The sequence below is a fragment of the Pecten maximus genome, chromosome 8 (genome assembly GCF_902652985.1).
Source record: "Pecten maximus chromosome 8, xPecMax1.1, whole genome shotgun sequence".
NCBI lineage: Eukaryota > Metazoa > Mollusca > Bivalvia > Pectinida > Pectinidae > Pecten > Pecten maximus.
In genome coordinates this window covers 13,905,165-13,932,510 of record NC_047022.1, presented here as the reverse complement: position 1 = coordinate 13,932,510, position 27,346 = coordinate 13,905,165, and the positions used below count along the sequence as shown (strand labels likewise).

At 35.1% G+C, this 27,346-nt stretch overlaps 2 protein-coding genes across 4 annotated transcripts in view; both read left to right on the top strand.

Moving 5' to 3' along the window:
• The first annotated feature begins 4,755 nt into the window (after positions 1-4,755).
• LOC117333323 (neutral cholesterol ester hydrolase 1-like) lies at positions 4,756-11,226 on the top strand. Its single transcript, XM_033892565.1, has 7 exons — positions 4,756-4,890; positions 6,966-7,106; positions 7,862-8,029; positions 8,358-8,486; positions 9,549-9,669; positions 10,051-10,114; positions 10,318-11,226. The coding sequence occupies exons 2-7, from the start codon at positions 7,029-7,031 to the stop codon at positions 11,096-11,098; spliced, it is 1,341 nt and encodes a 446-aa protein (XP_033748456.1). The 5' UTR covers positions 4,756-4,890; positions 6,966-7,028; the 3' UTR covers positions 11,099-11,226.
• A 2,850-nt stretch (positions 11,227-14,076) lies between these two features.
• Positions 14,077-27,346, top strand: part of LOC117332516 (apoptosis-inducing factor 3-like) — a 30,194-nt gene continuing 16,924 nt past the window's right edge. The window contains exons 1-2 of one of the 3 annotated variants that reach the window (XM_033891458.1): positions 14,077-15,107; positions 15,832-15,991. In XM_033891458.1, the coding sequence (XP_033747349.1) occupies positions 15,958-15,991 (34 nt within the window). In that variant the 5' untranslated portion in view covers positions 14,077-15,107; positions 15,832-15,957. Of the gene's footprint in view, positions 15,992-27,346 lie in introns of all 3 variants that reach the window. The other 2 variants (XM_033891456.1, XM_033891457.1) reach the window with 2 other exon arrangements.

Sequence of the window (27,346 nt, the reverse complement as noted above, 5' to 3'; positions counted from 1 at the left end):
ATATTCCCTTTAGAGTGTTTAAACTTTGTATGAAACCTTTTGAAAAAAACAAATTTTACTTTTAGAGTATCCTAAACTTTCATTTTTTTGGCAGTTGTCTTGGCATTTCTTACCCTTTTTCCTGTCCTGTCTCTTCTTTAAAAGGTTAAATATTGTGCTAGCTAAAACCGGCTGTACTTCCTCCTTTGTTATTAAGAAATAAAATTTAGAATCATAACAGTAATTTAGAAAGTCAGCATTCACTGTTTTGTCATGATTATAAAGTTTTTGATGTTCTTGGTTATAAAAGATATATTTGCCTAAAAAATGGGATTCTGTTTCAACGTTGTAAGAATTAAAGTATACAAGTAAATTGAAACAAATACATGTACACATATGTAGATGTTTCTTTCGTGTAAGTATATTATTTATTTATTTTCTCATTTCAAACATTGATTGTTAACACAGCAAGGAAGTATAAGTACAAGTAGTATAACATAGAAAATGATACATTAATGTATTAAATAAAGGTATTAGACAACAGAGTTTTAAGAGAAATTAAAGGAAGAAAAAAAGTCATATCTAACAAATGATTCTTTTGAAATGGGTCTATATTATAATCATATAAATTAGAGAGTTTGAAATCTGAAATGAAATACAAATAAAACAGTCAACTGGCATTGGAAACTGTCCTATATCCAATAAACAGTTCTTCAAAATCTATTTCAAAGTTTGAAACTCGAAATGAAATACTGATAAAAACTTGTTGATATAATGATAAAAAGAACGTGCATATGGGATAAGAATGTGAAATGGCATCGAAAACTGTATGAAATAAATGTTTTACATAGAGTGTACAGAGGAGTCCGCGTGTAAAAAATATTATAATCTGTCAAAATGTATTGCAGTATTTCAAAGTTAGAGTCTGCAACCAAATTGTGAATCATGATACGAGATTCGTATCAAATAATAGAAAAAACGGTCGATGGTTTTTAACTGAAATAAAAGGTGATAATTCGTGCCATTTCGGGAAGATAAATGTGTACAAGTTTGTACATGCAGGGACATACTATACTCCTACATTTGTTTAACCAAGGACAGATCAATTAAAAATCTTAAGTCCCTTATATCCAATATAAAAAGGCCACCGATTTTATTTTTTATCCGACCATATTGGGCTGACAAATTGACATATTAGAGACGTGTACATAATTTGGTTTGATTTATTTTGTTTAACGTCCTATTAACAGCTAAGGTCATTTAAGGACAGCCTCCCGTGCGTGCGACATACATGCGTGTGGTGATTGCGTATGTGTGTTTTGGGAGGCTGCGGTGTGTTCGTGTTAAGTCTCCTTGTGATAGGATGGAACTTTTGCCGATTTATAGAAGAAACGCAGAGAATGTCTTTATTCTTCTCTACCAAAAATGGTATAGATATAAATATTCTTTGTGACATCATGCCAGAAAGATTAGCAGAAATCCGTAATATTTTAGATTCCCATCATCTGAGACAACCTAACTGTCGATTAGAAAATATGCGTATTTCCTTCTTTCCGTCGTCCATCAAACTGGAACGATCCAGATATTAAAGGATTCGTCTACTTAGAAGTTCATTAAAAGAAATATACCTAGGAAGTGTCCAATAATAAAGGCATCTTGATGTGTGGCTCCCTCCTGTTAAAAATACTGCATAGCCGTTTGAAGAACCGTGCTAGCTCTCTTAACTATGACCTTTTCAGAGCAAATTTTAAAATTAATTCTCCTGATTATATGTGTGGTAATCCTTGAACGACCCTAAAGGTCCTTGGTTGTTTTTCTATTTACAATTTACATTGTTATAACCTTTCCGCAAAAATCAAACCTCCGACTTTCTCCTATTGGGCGAACCAGAATACGGGCATGTTAAATAAGTCCATAGCCGATTTTAATACATTTATCAGGTATGGCAACAGAGTTATAACGTTACAATTAATTCTGTCATAATGCGTTATATTCTATTTGATTTGCAGGAGATTGATAAATAATTGCTATATTTATTTTTAAGTCGTTAACTGTACTAGAATACTAAAACAATATATTTTTGCCTCTGATTGTACGTTATCTAGCGAGTGTCTAGCTAGATTAGCCGAACACGCGGGTTTGTCACTCATTAAAACTATTTATATTGTAAAAAATAATGTTAGTATTTAACTTGGAATGTATGATTTTCGTATTCAAAGTTTACGATGTTATTAAACGTTCTAATTACGGAACTGAAACTGTAACTGAAGGAATAATCGTAACTGATGAAATAGTAAGTTTTTATTTGTATTTTATTCCGGGTTGCAATATGTTATATATCAATTAACAGGGACATGTCAAGTTGTTATGTAAACCAATACAATTACCGGTCACACCGCAGGTGGGCGGCGCTACGGGATTAATTTGTCAGATCACAGGTAGATATAATGGCCTGGACAATGAAGTGATCACCTAAGGCTGGATTCAGTAACAAAATACAATAATATACACTCGTCCGATCGAAGTGAAATTTTGCATGGTGTTAGATAAATATATAATCTGTATGTTACAGAAAAAATAATAAAGAAATATAAATTAACGGCTTCCTGGGCGTGTAAAAACCTCCCTGGACACTCGTGTGCCAACCGCAGCCGTAATACAGGGCAACTTCCATGTAACTTCGTAAGATTTAATGGTAAAAATTAGTATTATGCACTCGTCTGATCGAAGTGAAATTTTGCATGATGTTAGATAAAGGTATAATATGTATGTTACAGAAAAAATAATCAAACAATATAAATTAACGGCTTCCTGGGCGTGTAAAAACCTCCCTGGACACTCATGTGCCAACCGCAGCCGTAATACAGGCCATCTTCATCGTAACTTCGTAAGATTTAATGGCAAAATTTAGTAGTATGCAATCGCCTGATCGAAGTGAAATTTTGCATGATGTTAGATAAAAGTATAATCTGTATGTTACAGAAAAAATAATCAAAAAATATAAATCAACGACTTCCTGGGCTTGTAAAAACCTCCACGGACACTCATGTGCCGACCGCAGCCGTAAACAGGGCAACTTCATCCTAACTTCGTAAGATTTAATGGTAAAATTTCGTATTATGCGATCGTCTGATCGAAGTGAAATTTTACACGATGTTAGATATAGGTATAATCTGTATGTTACCGACAAAAAAATAAAAAAATCTTCAATAACGGCTTCCTGGGCGTGTCAAATACGCCCCGGACACTCAAATGCACGCTTTAATGCACCTTCAGTGGTGCATTTCCGTATTATAAAATCATTTGATCGAAGTGAAATTTTGCATGGTGTTAGATAATGATGTTATTAATATGTTACAGAATTTTTTTTTTTTAAATCTTCATTAACGAATTCCTGGGCGCGCCCGACAACCGAGTGCACGCTGCACTGCAACTTCAGAGGTGCATTTCCATATTATGTAATCATTCGATCGAAGTGAAATTTTGCATGGTGTTAGATAATGGCCTCATAAGTATGTTACAGAAAAAATTATTAAAAAATCTTCATTAACGAATTCCTGGGCGTGCAAAATGTCCCTGGACACTCCCTGGTCACTCATTAGGTACACCGATGTATAGCCAGTAGAGTTGGCATTTCACAGGAGAGAGTACATTCCATTCTGACCGAGGATCTTGCAATGAGAAACCTTTCGGCCCGATGGGTACCAAGACTTCTGACAGTTGACCAGAAGCACACTAGGCGCACATTATCGCGTGCTAATCTTAACCTTTTTGAGGAAGATCCTGCCAAATTCTTCAGAGATTTGTCACTATGGATGAAACATGGGTCCATCATTTTACCCCAGAGGCCAAACAACAGTCGAAACAATGGAAGCACCCTGGCTCTCCCCCGCCAAAGAAGGCGAAGACTGTTCCGTTAGCTGGGAAGGTCATGGCCTCGGTTTTCTGGGATGCAGATGGTTTTCTGCTGATAGATTATCTCCAAAAGGGACAAACAATCAATGGCACATACTATGCTTCACTTCTGAGGCAGTCACAAGAAAATATTTAACTTAAGCGCCGCGGAAAGCTCGCTAAAGGTGTTATCAAGTCTCTCATTTCCATGGCTAAATTCCATTCACGATTTTGGCTTTAGATTGATTGAGCATCCGCCTTATTCACCTGCTCTCACTCCATCTGTCTTTCATCTATTTCCAAAACTGAAAACAGCTATTTCAGGCACCCACTTTTAGTCCGATGATGACGTCATACATGCAGTGGATAACTTTCTGAACAGTCAAGAAAAGGAGTTATAGACCATCCACAACCTCCCGCTTTGTCCCCCGACAAGTTCGTCAAATGTGTCGGTGTCCGTCAATCGAATTGAAATCTAGATGGTCATTTTCACTACGTTACATGAACGATTGGGTGTCCGTGGAAGGCCGTTCAATGTAGAATTCAAATAAAAAATACGTACATAGTCTATTGAATAAACATTGCGTTTATATTTGCTGTCGCGTTACAATTTCCTTATTTGGGTGTTTGAATTTAATTTGTTAAATAGTTATATAATGTAGACGGCACGTAAATCGATCGTATACATGAGGGGAAACTTATCTGAAAGGCTCAAGAAATGACCACGCACAGAAAACAGATAATTTGTTGGAAGATAACCTGATGGTTATGCCAAGTTATCATTAATATCACCCTACAACAGATTACTGTTCCGTCAAGGACTTAGCGGAATCGCTTATCTCGTCGACATTGAACCATAACCCTTGACACATGCTTCATTCTCATGCGATTATCTGGACCCTCCACATCTGGCTATCCGTTGACCAGACAGTCTGCATCTGGACATTATTGAACGGACAATCCACATTTGGTCATTCTAGCTCTTGTTCACCGTACGCACGTGCGCGGGCAGCACAGGTAAGGCGTTTTATTTACATGTTCGAGAAAATTTTCGATTATGCTATCTTTGTATAGTTGCTATCTAAATATTTACAACAGATGTCAAAGTTTTTTTAAATATTTTTTTTTATAATATAATTTGTTTTTGGTAACTTGTATGCTCATACTCAATATGTATAAATATATATTCACGTATATAGCCTGTTCCAGTTACTGTGTGTATTTTAAACTGCATTTAGTTAAATAGTCCGGTCACTATAAACAAGGTATTGTTACAGTCCTCAAGCTGTAAACTACAGTATAATGCTTGTTTCTGATGCGTTAAAGTGTATTACCTTGTTAATCCGGATATTGCTATATATTAGTTCATACGTGTAGATTATTAATCCGAATATTGTTAACTGAAGACCATTAAAATTGTTATCCGGACAGTGAAAAAGTAACACATTGCTCGACATTTTTACTATTTCGTTAAGAGTTATATCCCTTCCATTGCTGATTTTATTTGTTTCGGATAATTAATCCGCCTTGGTTCTAATCTTAATCACAGGGACTTGAGAATTTGTTACAGTCAACATGTATTTGAACCTTCCCCGGTGTATATAGCCCATTTTGAGACGTTTTAGGGGGCTAGATTAAAATTCGGTAAAAATGACACCCCCGGTGTTCATAATTATTAGGGAGGAAAGCACCCTGTGACAAAAAATCGACCCCACCTACGTTTCTTGATGAAGAAATGTGGTTGTGATCGTACTCCTATAACATAAGAGGCCGCTGGTTGGCTCTTTTTCTATCGGATATGATTTTGCCGACTGCGACGCCTGTCAAAAGTATCTCGCCGTGTAAAACCTCTAACATTGGTGGAGTAGTTGTGAACGTTGAAAAAATGGATATTTTTTCTTTCAATAACATCATATATACACGTAAAATGTATTCTTGATCCGTCGCATGCATTCCCCCGTTACCCACGCCATTTCCGTTACATATTTGGAAAACAATATTAACCGTGCCACCATCGGTCGGATTTTTTCCAAAATTAACAAAATTTATATTGAAAGCGATTTGACATCGTGCAGAGACATAGATGACTAACAATTGTTTTGCATTAACATTATAGATCTATATGAATCTGTGATTCGAAATATTTATCAAATTATCAAGATCTTAAAACGTACACAAAACATTCACGTTATTTAAATGTTAATGATTTTCTGTTGTAAATTATGTCAAGATCATCCTCCAAAATCCAAACAAAACAATTAAAATCCATAGTGAGACTTGAGTAAATCTAGCCTGATATGGATTTCACCGCGTGACCAACAAAATGGGGGGGAAAAAACAAAAAACCCCACCTTAAAACAACAACAATAAACTTGTTTAATTATATTACATCACAAAAATATTGTCTGATATAATTGATAATGTATCTGGAAGAAAAGTCATTAAAAGTATACATGCAGGCAATACCATGAATACACGCTACACAACCATTAGTCTAAGCACGCGGCGGTGGATCGGGAGTAGTGTGCCCTTAATTGTTACTGGACCGGGCGTAAAAAAAAAAAAAAACCTGTGATCATCGCCGCGATCTCAAAAAAGGCAAGATTTGAAATGAAATTAGTCCTTTTTGTAATCAAAACTTATATTTGTATTAACATCTAGGTTTACATGAAAAGTGGAATCGAAAATATCACAAAAATAAACTTTTTTTTACGGATAAATAGCCAAAAACCGTATTTTTTCACGGTTTAGTGCGGCGTTCACAAAAATCACCCTCTGCAAAATGTAAATCAACGATTACTAAAGTTTTAGGGATTGCTTTCTTTCAATTTAAGCTGTCATATTCTCAATTATTAATATAAATTTATCAAAAAAAGAGATATTTATTCATTGAGTCGTTGTTAAGAAAATAATAAGAATATCAATATTCATGGTACGGGGATCGGGCCGGGTCCGGGTACGGCGTACACGAAATCACGGAGACCGGATACTTTATACTTCCTAAATATAACATGATTACATTTGATTTGCTCTATCGCGTTTATTTCAATAGAGATCTGATAACCATTTGTTTCTCCTGCATTACAAAATAGATAACCGTAATCTACGCCGTGTGAACCGTACGACATTACCTCAGCTTTGCTGACTGGACAGCCATGGTACACGTACATAAGGGAGCTAAGAAGAAGGATGCGACGGCAATGGGGAAGTTCCTAACCGAACACACGGTCAAGGTGTGAACATACTGTTTTGTTAAAATCTCGTACAGCACTTTTTATACATCCTCAGTTTAATGTGGTTGACTTAGTGGGTCTCCGTTGTTCTTAGTTCAACAGAACATACTATGTTGTAAATGAACAAAACTCGCTGGTAAATCATCAGTCTGTGTAACGTTATTATTCCCATGGACCAACGATTTGGGCATCAAAAACGCAACGACCCACCAATCAGCTGCCACAAAGTATTGCAATCAACCAATCAGTTATCGCAAAGACACCACGACCAACCAATCACCAACCACGCAAAATATCACAACCAATTAACTTATCAGCCATAGCAAAGACACCCACCAATCAGCTACTGCAAAATATCACAACCAAGGAATCAACCTTCCCCACAAAAAACAAATCACAAACAATCGATTAGCAATCGGATAGACACCATAACCCACCAACAAATCAACAACTTCACAAAACATTACATCCAACAAGCCATTTTGAGTATTGAATAATCGTTATATAAACTAACCAGCCATGATTACACAAAGACACAGCGGCCCACCAATCAGCTGTCCCAAAACATCACAACACAGAAATCATTCTTCAAAAAGTATCACAAGCAACCAACTCGCTATTAGAAAAAACACCAGGACGCGCCTATCAACAACCAAGCAAAATATCGCAACCAACTAATCATTCATTAGCCATCCACTAATCACATGTCATAAAAATTGATGGATTTCACTCTAACCGTAACATATTTATTCCAGTCAGAGAGACGAGGACTGAGTCTTTTAAAGGTCATAGTGACAGCTGTTATCACAGCTTTCCTGTCATTCGGACTGTTCCAGTATATGGACACTCAGGTCCCTGAAGGAGTCACCGAGGTTTGGAGTGCGCGTATACTGGACACCGCACTCAGGTTTAACGGCAAGGCGGTGTGTATCTCCGAAACGTACCATGGTCTAGCAGTCTCACCAATTATTATTTAGTGATGGTTTCCCGACACTGTATTATTTTTTCCCGTAGTTGCATAATGGCATTGTTTCCAGTCAAACGGCGTACGTGCTAACTGGTATATCAGGAATACGTTTCTTTTCTTCGATTCTGGCCAATCCAGTTTTCGACCTCTCTGATGTAAATGTGAATATATAAACTGAGCTCAAATGATAACGATTCTGAAACCAGACTCGAACGTATACAATTTAATGGTATAACCCACCAGCATTTTGGTATTTACATTTCATTTAGAAGCTTTATCTGTAGATATTGAGTCTTCACAACTTTGGTATTACTGGTGGAGTCAGTTGGTACACCAGGAAACTTGTGGATGTTGTCCTGACAACCATGATCACCGGAAGTCCGCTTGGACTAGGATCAGATCCCGAATTGAAGGTATGATATAAAATTGCCCTGCTCCCAGTTTCATCAATATTCATTAACTTAAGATAATTCCATAATTAAAATTTCCCATAGGAATGCATTACATAATTTAAGGAAAGTTCCTTATATAGTTCTATGATTTTACCTTTAAATCCAATAATGATTTCCTATCGGAATGTTTTAGTAAAAAAAAATCCTCCAGCTAGGGATGGTTGATGAAGGCGGGGCCTGATTTAAAACATCCTTGCAATCGACAACTCTTGTAATAAATGTCATCATATCTTTTTGTGTTATCCTGCTGTAGTATCACGTGGACTTGGATTTTGCATGGATGTTATCCCCAGCCTCAACAAACTCACCCGAATAAGGTTCTCCCTTCTAAGTACTGAAAGAGTTATAGAAGCTGCTTCCGTGTGGTGGTTCTCGCCCTCCTCGATATATTTATTTTCATATAGAACTGCAAGTATCTTTGGCTGTAATGGCTCTGTATGGTCCAACAACTACACTGTCTAAAGCTCTACGATATAGTTTGTAACCAATTCCACATGGTTGGTTCACAGCCACTATTCTCCGTTGTTTGGTATGCTATTTGTGGAGATTGCGTATCCATCCTCGCTGTGTTATATGTAAATTTTGCGTTTCTTTCTCCGTCATTGTAGTTTCGGTCCATGCTGTTTCATGGCCTCCGTGTTGTTTGTAAAGGTTGCGTACGTTTTCCTTCCCTTCGTTTTTCCATATCCGTGATTTAGTTTGTGAAGTTTTACTTCCTCAATGAGTAAGACCCGTTGGATACCACTGTACGCTGACCTTAGAACGGCCCCTGAGGAATCAGTGATTTTATTCCATGTCTTACAGGTATTCAGAAAACATTGAAGAGACCAAAATTGATCTTCTGTCCCCAATGCAACACTCGAGATCTTGAACCATTCCTTTCTTTCCTCACTGATCTGTCTTTCTGCTCTTCTTCTTGACCTCCTCCAATGACCCATTATTCCTGGCTGTTGCGAGGACGTCAAACACAGTTCCAGCCCATTGTGTAGTTTGTAAAGGTATAAACCCGTTGCTTTGTTTCAGATATACGATACAGAGTATGCTGGTGTTGGGGTCCGAGTTTACGAGCCAACGAAAGGTCCCCACACGTCTCGTCGTGCTCTGATATACTATCATGGTGGAGGCTGGTCCTGGCTGTCAATTGGTACGTCTCGGGTCCAGCCGGGACCACTGTGATCGTGCTTCTGATCAGTTCCTATCAATGAAGGCAGATTGAAAATTCATTCAGTTGATTAATTATTTGAACTGACCCTGTATTCATGATACATCTTGATTTTTCTTATCTTTTTCTTTCTTTTGTTAATGTAACCAATCAGCATGCATTCTCAGCTCTTAAAAAGTACAATTATCCTAAGTATGTCGGTAAAAATGGCTTTTAATTGAAAGTGAATTGTGTGAGAGTACGTGTGTATTCAGTCAAATGTGTCTTGACAATGATATCCAAATAATAAAAACACTAAAATCTCTTGTTGAATTATAAGGATATAATTTGCCATTGTAACCTAAATCCCCATTATCATTTCAGATGTGTATGACCAAGCAACACGAGAGTTGGCAAAAAGGGTTGGAATGGTGGTAGTTTCTGTTGCGTAAGTATTTCTAAATTTTCGTAACTATAGTAAAATTGTATGAATTCGATACTTTATTGTTTATGGAACAGGCTTCACATTTTCAGAAAAGGGTCGAGGCAAAGATATTACATCCTTTTTCAGCATTCATGCCTATATGCCTTTTGTATTTTTTTTAAAAAAAATTTTTACATTTTCTTTAATATGTTTGTATGTTTTCTCAGATACAGACAATCCCCGGAGCACCCTCACCCGATACCATTTCACGATTGTCTAGCAGTTACAGAACACGTCCTGAACAATGGTAAACAGCTAGGAATTGATGCATCACGCGTATCTATTTCCGGTGACAGTGCAGGTGGACACCTCACCGCCGCGGTAGCACTCCGCCTGAAAAAGAAAATCAAAATTCAAATTCCAATATATCCATGCCTTCAGCTGTTTGATATGAAGACACCATCTTATATTGAAAATAAGAACTACATTCCGGGAATGTTGAATGATGTATCTATGTTGACCTACTGGCTAAACTATGGGAACATCAGTTACGACCATCTTGAGAAGATCTTAACCAATCAGCATACATCCCCAGCGCTTAAAAAGTCGAAATATGCTAAGTATATCGGTAAACAATGGCTGATGAAGGAGCATATAAGAAATCAGGATCTTTACAATGCAGATCAGCCGACTGACTTTGGAGACGAAGAATTGTCAGCAAGCCTAGAAAAGACAATTTTAGATCCATATTTTTCACCATTGATGGTGGATGACAAAGAAAATACGGATTTGCCTTTTACTTATGTGTTAACAGCCGGATATGACGTGTTACGTGATGACGGACTGATATACTATCAGCGGTTAAAACAAGCGGGAGTAAAAGTTCGTCTCGCACACTATCCTGAAGGGTTCCATGGGATGATATTTTTCTTTAAAGGTCCTATGCCATTTCAAGTAGGGATACGAGCAATGGACGATTTAGTAGATTTTCTGAAGGCCAACTTGTAAATACTAAAGACATTGTATAACAGATTGAGATTTTGTTGTAAAAATCAATGTATTATATATAGAAGATTGATGTAATGTATGTATATTAGAATAGTTATTATATTGCTATTAAAATTAATCAGATGTGATATGGTTATGTTTCTTCAATTCATAGAAATTACACTTTCATAAAGCCATTGTTCATATACCCTCTCTAAATTTGCAACTAAAAGTCTACGAGTACACAGTACAAATTTTTACTCATTTACATAGTCGTTTGTGGGGGCAAACTTCGCCTTTTTCGATATAGAATTATATCATTAAAAAGGCATGCTGTCAGTATATATCTCCTGAAAATTACCTTCTCATACAAGGTTAAAATTATACTGCAACAGAAGGAACGCAAATTTTGAATTTAATGATAAGCACGGTTTAGATATGCGACAGGTACCCGATTTGTTTTCGAATATTTTGGATGAAATATGGGATATATTAAATGTTTAACTTTCCTTCATTAACCATTCTATTGCACAGAACAATTATCCTGGAGATTCGTGTTGAGGATATCAATGTTATTGTCCGAGCATTCAGCTATCACTAGGTGAATTGTTAGCTCGCGATGACTCAATTAATGAAATTGCTTCACTTGGATTGGTACCTTCAAAGAGTACAAACAGCTCTGTAGACAGCTTCTAACTCATATTAAATACACAACATTACAAAATACATAAGATTAACAAATTACTAAGTTAATATGATTTAATTTTTATTGAACGCAATTTGTTGCAATAACTGTAATAATTACATATTCTATAAACTTTGGCACAATACTTAGAACGTCAGTTATTGATCAATGGAGTTATCGACGATTGTAAAATATCTCCATAAGGCTTATACAATTTAACATTTAGCTTAATAATTGATATTGAAAACAATGCTTTATTGTCGATACACAATTACTAGTTTACTTGTTTACTTGTTTACTATGTACATTAACACTATGTTACAATACTAAATCAAATGCAGAGCTCTTACCTTCAAAAAAGTTCAAACAGCTCTATATTCAGCTTCTAACTGAAGAGTTGGACTGGCTGACAGATCCTTATAGCAAAAACATTAAATTTCCTCCGTTTTACAAATCTGGTGAAGGCTTTGAAACTGACCAATGGTACAAATATGGTTCTGTGATGGTTCATGTCAACCGACGTGACCCAAAACAAAGATTCGAGGTCAACAGCCTCTCACTTTAATCTGTGCACGTGGGAAGTTACATAATCTGCTTGGGTATTATAACGCTACGTGGATATCAATTCCAGCCTGACCTTGTGGCAGTCGGTCAGTGTGACATTGTAACCTTTGTTTAAACTCTAGGGTAGAAATCTAGAACTTTAAATAACTACCTGACACAACTGATGAATGAAATAGGTACGGTTTATGAATGATATGTTAAAATGTTTTCACATCTTCGAATTTTCTTTGTAATACAGATGTAAAAAAAATATTGAAGCACTAACTTGACACCGGTTAGAAAATGAATATCCAGAAGAGGCGTATTCGTACTTTTAAGATAGTATGTTCTTGAAAATGGAGATGAAATCTGATTAATCTGGAAGGGTGTATAGTCTCTCAAAGTATTTCAGAGTTGTCGAGAACTAGCCTGATGTCAGTCAATCAATTCTTTACTTTTTATCAACGTTGTCACTGTAAAACTTATCTAAACCACATTCCGACAAGAATGGAAAAATGCATACAAAACTTTCTTTATTAATCACCGGCCTATTTTATTTCTATACAGAAAGCATTCGCTTCCGAGATTTTTAGAAATGTAAACAGGTCTCGTTCCATAAAAAAATACTCGGAAGACCTTTTTGGTTCACAATTACCATACTGTTTTAATATTTAGCACAATTTCAAACTTCGAGCCTGTTGTCTAAACCTGGACTATGGTTTAATTCATCTTTGGTGCTGTACAAGCTGGCCTGGTTACGTGTATTTTTTGTATGTCTTTTGTTCAATCATTAAAGATTTCAGGCTTGCAGGCAGTAGACTTTACTGGCAGCCGTTTTTGCCGCAATCTGCATGTTATTTGCTGGTAGGCTATACTTGCCGCAATCTGCATGTTACATTTTCAATTCAATTTAATAGTGACACGGTTCGGGATAGACACATGTGCATGACGTTCTTTTGAAGTCCATAATGTAAAATTATGATTTATTAAATTACGCTTCTCCCTATCCGGATTTTGACATTTCTTTCGACCTTATATTGAGTTCTTTAATCGTCACCTAGGAATCATTACATTATGCCCTTGGCATCACTGACTTTTTCTAGACGGACGCGACGGCCTTATGATACAATTAAATGTTTGGTCCCAAATGTTGTTTGCTTATTTGACATACGATATCAATAAATATGACAGTTATTTTTTTACAGTTTTAGTTGGTTTTTGTGACTTGTTAAAAATAGAGCCACGTTATAGTTTTGTTAACATCATCATTACAGGACACAGATGCGAGCACTTTTTTTTATTAATAAATAAACATGTTGCAGAATAACATAACACAGCTGTTTTGTCATTCTAAGACATATTAGCAGTGATGCAGGTGGCCAAAACGTTTTTAAATCTGCTCTTAGTTGGAGAGATTGGATCATGGATCGTCCATATTAACATAGACCGAGATAATCTGTGACACATTAATGATTATGCGAGATTGTTTTTTTCGAATTGTATGTTATTAACCTGCTGGCAAACTAAATGCTCGATCGTACATAATAGCAGACAGACAGTAAGACCTTACCTTACCAGTGATATATGTCTCTGTGGGTGACCTAACGCCACTAATTGTTTACCTGAGACTTGTCATTGTCGCATGTCTATTGTGATATGGGAAAGGTGGAGTGGACTTGTAATGCAGGCTTACTTACATCCTAGTTGACTGCCTGACGGAAGGTGAGTGATGTTGTTGTATTTTAGATGAATACTCTAACGTGTGATTTCGAGAATAGGATAAAACACGGAAACAATCAGTAAAGTTGTTACTTTCATGGCGATGATATTTCGCGACTTTCCTTTTCGATTTTTTTCCTTTCCTAGCTCGCGGTATTTAAATGTCGCGTAATCATGAATTGCGTATTCATATTTATATTCTATTATTTGATTATTTGTGAGGTAGTCATTTTCCCGCTATCTTTAATGACCGTGAATATAGCAGAATTAAATCCTTCGCGAGTATTACAAACTCTACAGTAACACACTGAATATAAAACTTAAGATTAAAAATTATCCCCTGAATGATATTGCTTTTGGTAAAACCGCGAAAGTATCAACTATCGAAGAAACAAAAACGGTATACGTATGGAGATCAATGGACAGGACTAAGACAAATTCAAAGAGACTTTTTCATCAAAAGAACATGTTAGCACGTTAGCAATAGCAATGACAACTATTCAGAAAAACGTAACGGCTATTCGATGCAGATCTATATTCAATATTCGACACCCTATGTATATATTACTGTATTCTTATTCAAAGTCGTTATTTATCTATGTGACTCTTAGTCAACAGTCTTTTCACAAAAATTTCAATCAGGTTGGTAGATATATTTCTAAAGGTTTACATCTATGGAATATCAATGATCTTTTTGAGTTAATCGTCCGGAAAATTCAACGGGAAATTATTTAGCAAGTAAGTTGTGGAATAACATCATTAGGATGTGTTACTATGTTTGTAAGTACTAACAAAGCAATTCTTATTATAACATTTATCTAGTATTATCATGCATTTCTTGATGGGATGTCATTGGCAAATAACGTTTTTTCATTCTTTGTTTTTATTATTTCGATGTGTTATTTGATACTTGTCTATGTCTATCAAATATGATATGAATGCTTAGTCAGGGCAATACGTTCCTCCAGAATTTGTGTCTAGTCCAAGTTTTCCTGTGATTATTCGTGCCCTGTTCGAGGTAGGCGAGTGGGTGTGTAACATGCTCGTGAAATTAAACGGCGGAGAAGGTCATTCTGGTTGTCGGTAAGTATAATTGGTAAAAACCAAGACGATAATAGGTTATCATATTTAAAGACATATAATTCATTTATTATCGACAAGATAGTTGAATATTTAGAATATACATAAAACATCCACTCTGACCTAAATTGTATATTTATGTTATATATCGTTCATTAGCAACACAGTATTTCCTTGTGGTTGTTAACGTACCTGTACTACTGTAAAACTTATCTTTCTTTCCGATCCTAAATCGTTAGACACAGTATAGTAGTCCAGGTATTACGTAACCTCGTTTGTCTTAAATTGTCTACAAAACGTATATAACTTATGTCTCGGCTTGTGAGCGCTAACCTGTGATGAATCATGTGCATATCATTCAACGTTCATGAAACTGGTTTGATATCTAAACCTGATGTCATCTTGTATGCTATTTTGCACTGGGATGTCATTTGTTACTCGAAATCAACGTCGTCGTGATTAACATGCACTAGTCAGAATTTGTCGTTCTGTAGAGCTACAGGAGAGGGTAAGTATTACACTCTTATATCACCTACATGTGTTGTATATTACAAATGTGTGAGAAGGAAGTCCAGGTCGTGATGCTATCCAGGTTTCACTGTTACCGATAGAACTGTCTCCTTCACTATCTTAACACATCATAGATTAAAATCTGTTGCTCTCAAGTATTTTCTACATAAAATGTGGAAGATAGATTATATTACGTCTTTCTTTGTCTTCTACCTAGGAAAGCTCTGGACCAAAAGCTGAATTTATTATTTTGGACGAAAGAGCAAGTCTCCGATCGGACACAGCAAGGAAGAGAGTGTTCTTAAACTATTTTTGAAGAAGTTTTAAAACTGTTGTTTTCATCATGGGGAAAACGCAGTCAAGGTCCTACGACTTAGGTAAGTATATGTAAGCACGAATGCATGTGATAAATAAAATGAATAATATCGTCGGAAATAAATTATATTGATAATGTTTATTGACGTACATCTGAATCATTGTATTACCTGTAATCCTACCTGCAATGATTGTTGGCCTGTTACCTGTATCCTACCTGTTATTATATTTGACTTGTGTTACCTGTAATTCTACCTGTAATGATATTTGGCCTGTTACCTGAATTTCTACCTGAAATGATAGTTGACTTGTGTGTCCTGTAATCCAACCTGTAATGATATTTGACTTGTGTTACCTGTTATCCTACCTGTAATGATATTTGGTTTGTGTTACCTGTAATTCTACTTACGCTGTGTAATAATGTACTAGTAATCCTGTGTGACGTGCGTTACCTGTACTGATTGTTAACTTGTGTTACCTGTAATCCTACCTGAAATGATAGTTGACTTGTGTTACCTGTTATCCTACCTGTTATGGTATTTGGTTTGTGTTACCTGTAATTCTACTTACGCTGTGTAATAATGTACTAGTAATCCTGTGTCACGTGCGTTACCTGTAATTATCTGTGTCATTATTTTACCCTTAATTATCTGTGTCATTATTTTACCTGTAATTATCTGTGTCATTATTTTACCTGTAATTATCTGTGTCATTATTTTACCTGTAATTATCTGTGTCATTATTTTACCTGTAATTATCTGTGTCATTATTTTACCTTAATTATCTGTGTCATTATTTAACCTTAATTATCTGTGTCATTATTTTACCTGTAATTATCTGTGTCATTATTTTACCAGTAACTTTGTCCTTTACATCCATAGCCCTGATTGTCTTGTAATCTCAAGTTCATTGTATGTCCTGTAATTATTTTGTATCATTATGTTACCTGTACTTGTTTGCATCATTATGTAACTGTAATTTTGTCATTTTTATCTGTAATCCTGATGTCTTGTAATCATATGTTCATTACATTTCCTGTAATTAGTCTGTGCAATTAAGTTACCTGTAATTGTGTTACCTGTAGTTGTCTGTTTAATTGTGTTACCTGTAGTTGTCTTTGTAATTGTGTTACCTGTAGTTGTCTGTGTAATTGTGTTACCTGTAGTTGTCTGTGTAATTGTGTTACCTATAGTTGTCTGGGTAATTGTGTTACCTATAATTACACCATGTTACTGTAATCCCGTGTTACCTGTAATTCTGCGTGGCCCGTATTACCTGAAATTCTGTGAGCCCTGTGTTACCTGTGATGCTTCCCTATATACATTGTGATACTTGTAAAATATATCTAGATGCCCTTTGTAATTAGAGGTCTCCGTCTCATTTGATTGTATTTGCATTTTCCTGAATACGTTTATTTCTATACAGCTAGTACGCATTTACCTTGACAAATTGTATATACAGTATATAATCCCAACAGGTGTTTTATTATCTTTCAAGTTCCAGATAAATTAGCTTCTTTAGAATAAACCATTAGGATTTTCTTGTTAAGTTGTACCTTTTAACTGATGATATATGCTAATACTCTAACATGCATATGAACTATTTACTTTACTATAACCCCATTAGACCATAAATGTGTTATTCATCATTTTCTAAATCAAGCTTACCAGAAAATTACTGGTAGAAAAACATTTATTTTATATTAAGATATATACACATTTCCATCTGAGGCGACAGGGAGTTGTTCCTTATATATATATATTAAACAACATGGATTCTCATTTTGTGGTTGAAATATTTTCAGGCAGAACGGATACTGTCGTTGGTTGAGGTTTATCGACTGTAGGGGACGTCGTACTCATAGCCCGTATAAAAAACGAATTGTATCTCATTACTGTAACAGTACTTTGGTCTTTATCTGTCATCACCGCTAATGTGAAAAAAAGATGTGATGATTTAGTATAAACCAGTACCGCAGAAACAACACCTCCATACTATATTCATCATTACAGCTTAGTCAGGCAATACAATATTAATATTATTAAATATTTGGGAACACAATATGCAAATTGTTACCTTTAATTTCGACTTTGTTTTAGGTTGGCTTCAACTGTCAATCCTGTGTCTTATTCTTTGTTTTGGAATTGGAATTTCTAATTGATTCTGATGTACTGAATTTTTCTTATCTTTGTTATTTTACCTTCTGAACTTGGGGTGAAGGTTTTGAGTCGTCTAATAATAAAGAACGTAAATTAAACAGCAATAACTAAACAGGTCGTAATAACTAAACAAATCTTTCTATTTTCATTTTTCATTTGATATAGACTTCTAGAAGTATTGAAGTGTGTACCTACCTACCATTTAGATATAAATTGTAGTAGTTAGTATTTATCGTGTGTGTAAAACAACAAAGTTTCACACGGAAGGTTTGAGAGATCATATCAAACAGTAATAGATAATCAAGTCGTCATATTAAACAGTAATAAATAAACAAGTCGTCATATCAAACAGTAATAAATAAACAAGTCGTCATATCAAACAGTAATGAATAAACAAGTCGTCATATTAAACAGTAATAAATAAACAAGCCGTCATATCAAACAGTAATGAATAAACAAGTCGTCATATTAAACAGTAATAAATAAACAAGTCGTCATATCAAACAGTAATAAATAAACAAGTCGCCATATCAAACAGTAATAAATAAACAAGTCGTCATATCAAACAGTAATGAATAAACAAGTCGTCATATCAAACAGTAATAAATAAACAAGTCGTCATATCAAACAGTAATGAATAAACAAGTCGTCATATCAAACAGTAATGAATAAATAAGTCGTCATATTAAACAGTAATAAATAAACAAGTCGTCATATCAAACAGTAATAAATAAACAAGTCGTCATATCAAACTTAAATAACTAAACAAGTCGTCATATTAAACAGTAATAAATAAACAAGTCGTCATACCAAACAGTAATAAATAAACAAGTCGTCATATCAAACTTAAATAACTAAACAAGTCGTCATATCAAACATAAATAAATAAACAAGTCGTCATATCAAACAGTAATAAATAAACAAGTCGTCATATCAAACAGTAATAAATAAACAAGTCGTCATATTAAACAGTAATAAATAAACAAGTCGTCATATCAAACAGTAATAACTAAACAAGTCGCCATTTCAAACAGTAATACATAAACAAGTCGTCATATCAAACAGTAATAACTAAACAAGTCGTCATATCAAACAGTAATAAATAAACAAGTCGTCATATCAAACAGTAATAACTAAAAAAAGTCGTCATATCAAACAGTAATAACTAAACAAGTCGTCATATCAAACAGTAATAAATAAACAAGTCGCCATATCAAACAGTAATAAATAAACAAGTCGCCATATCAAACAGTAATAAATAAACAAGTCGTCATATCAAACAGTAATAACTAAACAAGTCGTCATATCAAACAGTAATAAATAAACAAGTCGTCATATCAAACAGTAATAAATAAACAAGTCGCCATATCAAACAGTAATAAATAAACAAGTTGTCATATCAAACAGTAATAAATAAACAAGTCGTCATATTAAACAGTAATAACTAAACAAGTCGCCATTTCAAACAGTAATACATAAACAAGTCGTCATATCAAACAGTAATAACTAAACAAGTCGTCATATCAAACAGTAATAAATAAACAAGTCGTCATATCAAACAGTAATAACTAAAAAAAGTCGTCATATCAAACAGTAATAACTAAACAAGTCGTCATATCAAACAGTAATAAATAAACAAGTCGCCATATCAAACAGTAATAAATAAACAAGTCGCCATATCAAACAGTAATAAATAAACAAGTCGTCATATCAAACAGTAATAACTAAACAAGTCGTCATATCAAACAGTAATAAATAAACAAGTCGTCATATCAAACAGTAATAAATAAACAAGTCGCCATATCAAACAGTAATAAATAAACAAGTTGTCATATCAAACAGTAATAGATAAACAAGTCGTCATATTAAACAGTAATAAATAAACAAGTCGTCATATCAAACTTAAATAACTAAACAAGTCGTCATATCAAACTTAAATAACTAAACAAGTCGTCATATCAAACAGTAATAAATAAACAAGTCGTCATATTAAACAGTAATAAATAAACAAGTCGTCATATCAAACAGTAATAACTAATCAAGTCGTCATATCAAACAGTAATAAATAAACAAGTTGTCATATCAAACAGTAATAAATAAACAAGTCGTCATATTAAACAGTAATAAATAAACAAGTCGTCATATCAAACTTAAATAACTAAACAAGTCGTCATATTAAACAGTAATAAATAAACAAGTCGTCATATTAAACAGTTATAAATAAAAAGTCGTCATATCAAACAGTAATAAATACACAAGTCGTCATATCAAACATTAATAAATAAACAAGTCGTCATATCAAACAGTGATAAATAAACAAGTCGTCATATCAAACAGTAATAAATAAACAAGTCCTCATATCAAACAGTAATAAATAAACAAGTCGTCATATCAAACAGTAATAGATAAACAAGTCGTCATATTAAACAGTAATAAATAAACAAGTTGTCATATTAAACAGTAATAAATAAACAAGTCGTCATATCAAACTTAAATAACTAAACAAGTCGTCATATCAAACAGTAATAAATAAACAAGTCGTCATATTAAACAGTAATAAATAAACAAGTCGTCATATTAAACAGTAATAAATAAACAAGTCGTCATATTAAACAGTAATAAATAAACAAGTCGTCATATCAAACTTAAATAACTAAACAAGTCGTCATATTAAACAGTAATAAATAAACAAGTCGTCATATTAAACAGTAATAAATAAAAAGTCGTCATATCAAACTTAAATAACTAAACAAGTCGTCATATTAAACAGTAATGAATTAACAAGTCGTCATATTAAACAGTAATAAATAAACAAGTCGTCATATTAAACAGTAATAAATAAACAAGTCGTCATATCAAACTTAAATAACTAAACAAGTCGTCATATTAAACAGTAATAACTAAACAAGTCGTCATATCAAACAGTAATAAATAAACAAGTCGTCATATCAAAAAGTAATAAATAAACAAGTCGTCATATCAAACAGTAATAAATAAACAAGTCGTCATATCAAACAGCATTGTATAGCTAGTCTATAACATTAGAACTAACCCATAAAAAGTAAATAATAAACAGCCAACAATAAATAGTTGACTGTAAGGCTGTCGTGTAGTCGTGTAACGTAGTTATGTAAAGTCATACCATAATAAACCTTTATATCAACATATTTTGATATATTGACAATCATCAGCTGTCCCATTAAACTTATCACAATTAAAACTGATCAGTTGTGTTATATTTCACAATTCGTCGCCATTTTTGTAAGGATATCAGATCAAATGCATTGGATAAAAATAACGACATGATTCGTACTGATCATAATCGGTGAAAATAAACAGATTTCACACACGGTTTCAAGTCGTGCGAAAAATATGCATACTATCAACTGCACCGCCGTCAGGCTTTAGTGAATAATACTAGTTCCAGCCTGTCTATATTAAAACCCCCGCGGTGGTATCCTGATCATCAGAACGATATTACCACAGTATGGTATATGCAGAAATAAATGGTTTAGATTCTACTTTTCAGTTACTGTTGACTTAATGTTGGCCTCAGTAAAGTATAGAATCTTTATCTTTTGTATAGTGTTTAAATTGTAAGTATCCATTATATTTCTCCGTATTGCAGTCCCAAGGAATAATTCTTAAAAGTCACCCCGTGAGATTATCTGTGACAATATCAGTCAGGGCACATTTGTCTAAGTAATTATGACAAAAAGGGGTTTGGAAGGTGACAAAGGGGTTTGGGAGGTAAACAAGTGGGGTTTGGGAGATGATAAAGAGGGGTTGTGAAAGTGACCAAGGGGGTTTGGAAGATGCAACGGGTTTTGGGAGATGACAAAGAAGGGCTTGGGAGGTGAAAAAGAGCGGGTCGGGAAATGGCAAAGAGGGGTTTTGGAGGTGACCAAGGGGGGATTGGGAGATGAAAAGGAGGGGTTCGGGAAATGACAAAGAGGGGTTTGGGAGGTGACCAAGGGGGGCTTGGGAGATGAAAAGGAGGGGTTCGGGAAATGACAAAGAGGGGTTTGGGAGGTGAAAAAAAGGATTTAGGATGAGAGAAAGAGGAGTTTGGGAGGTGACAAATAGGAGTTTGGAAGGAGAGAAACAGGAGTTTGGGAGTTGATAAAGAAGGGTTTTGGGAGATGACAAATAGGAGTTTGGAAGGAGAGAAAGAGGAGTTTGGGAGGTGACAAATAGGAGTTTGGAAGGAGACAAAGAGGAGTTTGGGAGGTGACAAATAGGAGTTTGGGCGGTGATAAAGAGGGAAGAAGACGTGACAAATATGACTTCGGGCGGTGCCAAGGAGGAGTTGTTACAGTTTGGATACCACTTTTGGTTGTCAATGAAATTGGTTCAAACGACCAAAGTAATTCACAGTCAAACCTGTCATATGTGACCTTCCATTGGAGCCAATAAAAAAGAAGAAATATGACAGGTGGTCTCTTAATCCAGTTTCAAGGAAAATGTCGCTAAATGGAAAGTTCATAATTATTCAGCAACATTTATACTAAAGTGATTAAAGTTTTTTTATTAATTCAATTCAATAGGCTTTAATCTAAATATTTTTGATTTTTTTAAAAATAGTGCGTATATAGCAAAGCATATTACGACACGTTTTGTAATTTAGCTAGATCATCTTTTCGCCCCATCCCCGATTCCTCTCTCCTTTTTCACAAATAATGTAGTGTTTCATTGCACTTTGGTGCTATCAGGGCGAAAATCGGAATGCATGGCATTTTTTGAGACTCAATAAGATATCTTTTGCATGCACCTTTTAATCTTTAAAAGCGTTGATCCGTCCGATTTCGTCTTGATTGTGACTTGTACTTTCATGTTAAATCTCAAAAGGTTGCATTTCGGTGTTTGGGGCACAATATTGATGGTAGTTAGTAAAGTAAATCATGTTGGGAGGGAAAATACGGTCACATATGAGAGGGAGTCGCTTAATTGAGGTGGCCGCTGAGGCAGGTTTAAGTATAGTATTACCATATACAAACATATACATGTGATATCTGTGTCGACAATCTAGTGTATACAGTAAAATACTAGCTGTTCGTGAGGTGTGGGAGGTGAGGTATGTTTGTAGACTGGTAGTCAATGTCCGAATCGAAAAATTGACAAAATAGTGAAGTTTGTAAACATAAACTGCGTATCCGTGTGACCTTGAACGTGAGTGAAGGAAAAATAGTTAGAACAGGTAAAGTTGTGTTTTGCTCTCAAGTCAACAACACCAGAATTCAGTCATAATTTAGGACATCTTTATCATTCTCACTTCCGAGGATACTATACTATGGTAATCACCTTTATAATACAATGCCAAATAAAATACAATACAGTTCAATACAGAATACAATACAAAATAAAATACAATACAGTTCAATACAGAATACAATACAAAATAAAATACAATACAGTTCAATACAAAATGCAATGCAAAATATAATACATGTAAAAATACAATACAATTCAAAATATAATACAATAAAAAATAAAATACAACATGAAGCACGTTACAATACAATACAAAGGACTGCGAATGACACGTACATGTAACTCATATAGATGTTAAATCTTATGTATACAGCTGTTTTCATAAATCTAGGACTCGTATCAGTTAGTGGCAGTGAGGAGACATGTGCACCAACCGGATAAATTTATCAATTTTGTAAATATAAACGTTTATAATTCGCCAAGCAAGTGTACATATACATCGATGTTTACCTCATATGTATGTTACACTGATAACCGTGTTAGGACAAATCGAGACATTTGTAGAATAGATGAGAAGTGATACAGTCAGGTGTAGCCACGAGTATGTATACATAGACACTTTCTCAAGTACATGTATGTGAGTAATGTATGCTATTGTCAACGATAACATGTCGGTTAGGATACTACAAGTAAGAGCAGACCTTCTTGAGTCCACTTTACCTACCTACCTACCTACCTACAAGCTCTACTGGCCATAGTCTAGGATATAATCAACACATTTCCTGGATTTTTTTATGTAACCCAAACAAATATTATCATCAATTCATCAAAACGATTATAAACAAAGTTTAGTTGCCGCTTAAATATACCAGAGAAAATATATACTGTTTCTCTTGAATTAAATAAAAAGTACAGGTCTCGACCGAGAAGGAAGTTATGCCGTTTGTTCGTTAACAGTAGTACATTTCTATATATCCAATGCATTCCTTTGTAATAATCAAGTTATAACCTGCCATTCGTAGTCGTGGATAATATCAATTAACATCCAACATGGTTGACAGTTATAGCAAAAACCGCCATCGTTGGTCGTCCACGTCGAAAAAAAAAGAGAAAAACAATATGTAGTCCATAATTGTGGAATAACAAGACAAACTACCTGTGTAGTTCTCATGATAACAACACGAACTATAGCACATGTTTAGTTTTCATGGTAACAACACAAACTATAGTACCTGTGTAGTTCTCATGGTAACAACACGAACTATAGTACATTTAATCGTTAATCGTGGACGAAAACAACAAAACCTCGGCATTTTGTAACCGCCGATAGTAAAAATGACAGAATATCAACGCGTGAATGAAGCCATAATTACAAATCAATTTGAACATGAGCAAGAAGAGAATTGAAATTACACCGAGATGAAAGACCGTGTGCACAAGGAGGGTAAAGGACTTGTACCTTATCGATTACTTGCGCCTTGTCAATCTAGTTCAAATCTTGATTGATACAATTCCTGGTGATTCCGTTTTACGCTACGCCGATTCATTTTTTGAGAACTGCATTTGAACTAGCTAGATTGACACTTTATCATATTATATTCCAGTCGACTCGGCTGTAAATGACGTGATAGGGTGGTGCAAGAAATGTCGTATGCAAGCTGTTGGCGCGGAAATGGCAGCTCCGTTTTAAGCTCCCCATGGAGTTGAGATAAGACATTGGCTGACTTGTAAAGTCCCAATTACATCGGATAATAATTGTGAACAAGTATGAGACGGCAATATTGCTTAGATATAACTTTAAACTAAGTGTTAATCATTTAAATTTCCGGGTTACTGGTCTTATTTCCACGACACTACACAATGTTCCGACCAATGAAATAACACGATAGTGACCTTATACGACAGGATTAAATGTTCATATCATTTTTATTTTCAGTGAAACTTTTAATAAACTCTCATGTTATTCTCTAAACTAATAACGTTTGTATTGACCCCATCAGTGATTGTACTATCACTCATCGTAGTGTAATACTTAGTACACAGTCCCATCCTGTGGCTGATATACTAGCACATACTGTCAATATCACAGTTCCTCAATTATATATGCATTAGATGTCACATTGCTGTAGGGAGTTTACCACCTGACCAGTGCACACAACTTGCGAGGTAAGACTGAAGTTAGATATATACGGTTACTGACCCTTTGACTTACAGATGTCGTTTCTAAAGCATGTAAAGTTATTCTTACACAAATTGCATATATTTGTGGGACCCGAGGGTATAGTCGCCGGTCGATACACATTTGCAATCGAAAGATAAAAAATGAAAATGACATGTATTATAGGCGTTAAAAGCATTATAGGGTAAACAAAATTCGATCGTCATAGCAATATACTTTCTCGGTTTTATATAAATGCTTTAGATCTACAGTCTCGTTTTATGCATATTTACTTGTGTCTTTCAAAGTACATATTTGATATTTGGATCTTTTGTGGAACGCTTGGATATGCACTCAGTTATTCCCTTTTTTGTGGGTATTACCACTTTGGAGTGGAGAAGGGGGTGTATATATTGCCGAGGAGAGCTCCTTCATCTCATCCACGAGACTTACATGTTCCGTTTCCTTTTCCTCTGTCCTGTCACGTGTATGTTCGTTACCTGATAAATATATATATAGTTGACGGGGATATTCCTTCTATAGGTGCGACAGGAACGAGACACATTATATCCGTCTGTGCCTCGTATATTTTACTGGTGTGAAATTCTCTCCTCTCAACTGAGGTATAAGACAGGAGATTCCGCGTTACAAAAATTGTGAAAGTCGCTTTGTCTCACATGTATGGGGGTTTAGACGGGCGATTCCATGATATATATTTTGTGAGACGTCACAGCAACAATGCAATGACGTCACGCAAATAGTTCGAATAACGTCACGTCAACATTTCCTGCAATGAGGTAACACCACTATAGAATATGCGAACAGGGTCTAACAGGGTAAGGAAACGTAATCCTTCATCATCCTTGAGTGAGATATCGGGGATATTTACCCCTGGGAAGGATTCTTAAGTTGCCAGTCAAAATGACGCGTACCTGTCAACTTAAGAATATCCCCTCAGCGTGAGACCCCCCTATCTCATTCCCAAGGGAGTGAACTGTCTCATCCCCGCTGAAAGTACGATGGCCGATATCAGCCGTCACGTTACTCGCATTTATGTGATGCGAGTAACCTGACATAGTAAAAATCACATGACGGGTTACTAGCATGTGATGCGAGTAACCTGACATAGTAAAAATCACATGACGGGTTACTAGCATGTGATGCGAGTAACCTGACATAGTAAAAATCACATGACAGGTTACTAGCATGTGATGCGAGTAACCTGGCATAGTAAAAATCACATGACAGGTTACTAGCATGTGATGCGAGTAACCTGACATAGTAAAAATCACATGACAGGTGGCTTTGTACATTATAGTACATATGGTTCCAATTGACTATTTTAGTCTATTTGTGTTGCATACAAAATCTCTCGTCCAATGTCACTCAAGTGTATAATATTGGTCAATTTCTCTTATTTCCTCAATTCTATTTGGTGAATAAAACCATTTCCCCCAATTTAGATTTTAGGGCATTTTTTTTCTATTACATAAATATACCAATCTACAGGAAAAATCAAAAAAATCTGTTGCAATTAGTCTGTGGTCAAATAATGAATTGACAAGACTACAAGAGCTCCATTGTATAGACATGCCACACCTTGGCTTATAAAACCATTTCTACAGTCGCCATGATAACCTCTTTTGAAAGGTCTAGTAAAACTATACTCTTGAATGTTAATGGGTTTTGTAAGTGTACAGTCATCTCCTTTGCGACTGTGTACAGTTACTCGCATCACATGCTAGTAACCCGTCATGTGATTTTTACTATGTCAGGTTACTCGCATCACATGCTAGTAACCCGTCATGTGATTTTTACTATGTCAGGTTACTCGCATCACATGCTAGTAACCCGTCATGTGATTTTTACTATGTCAGGTTACTCGCATC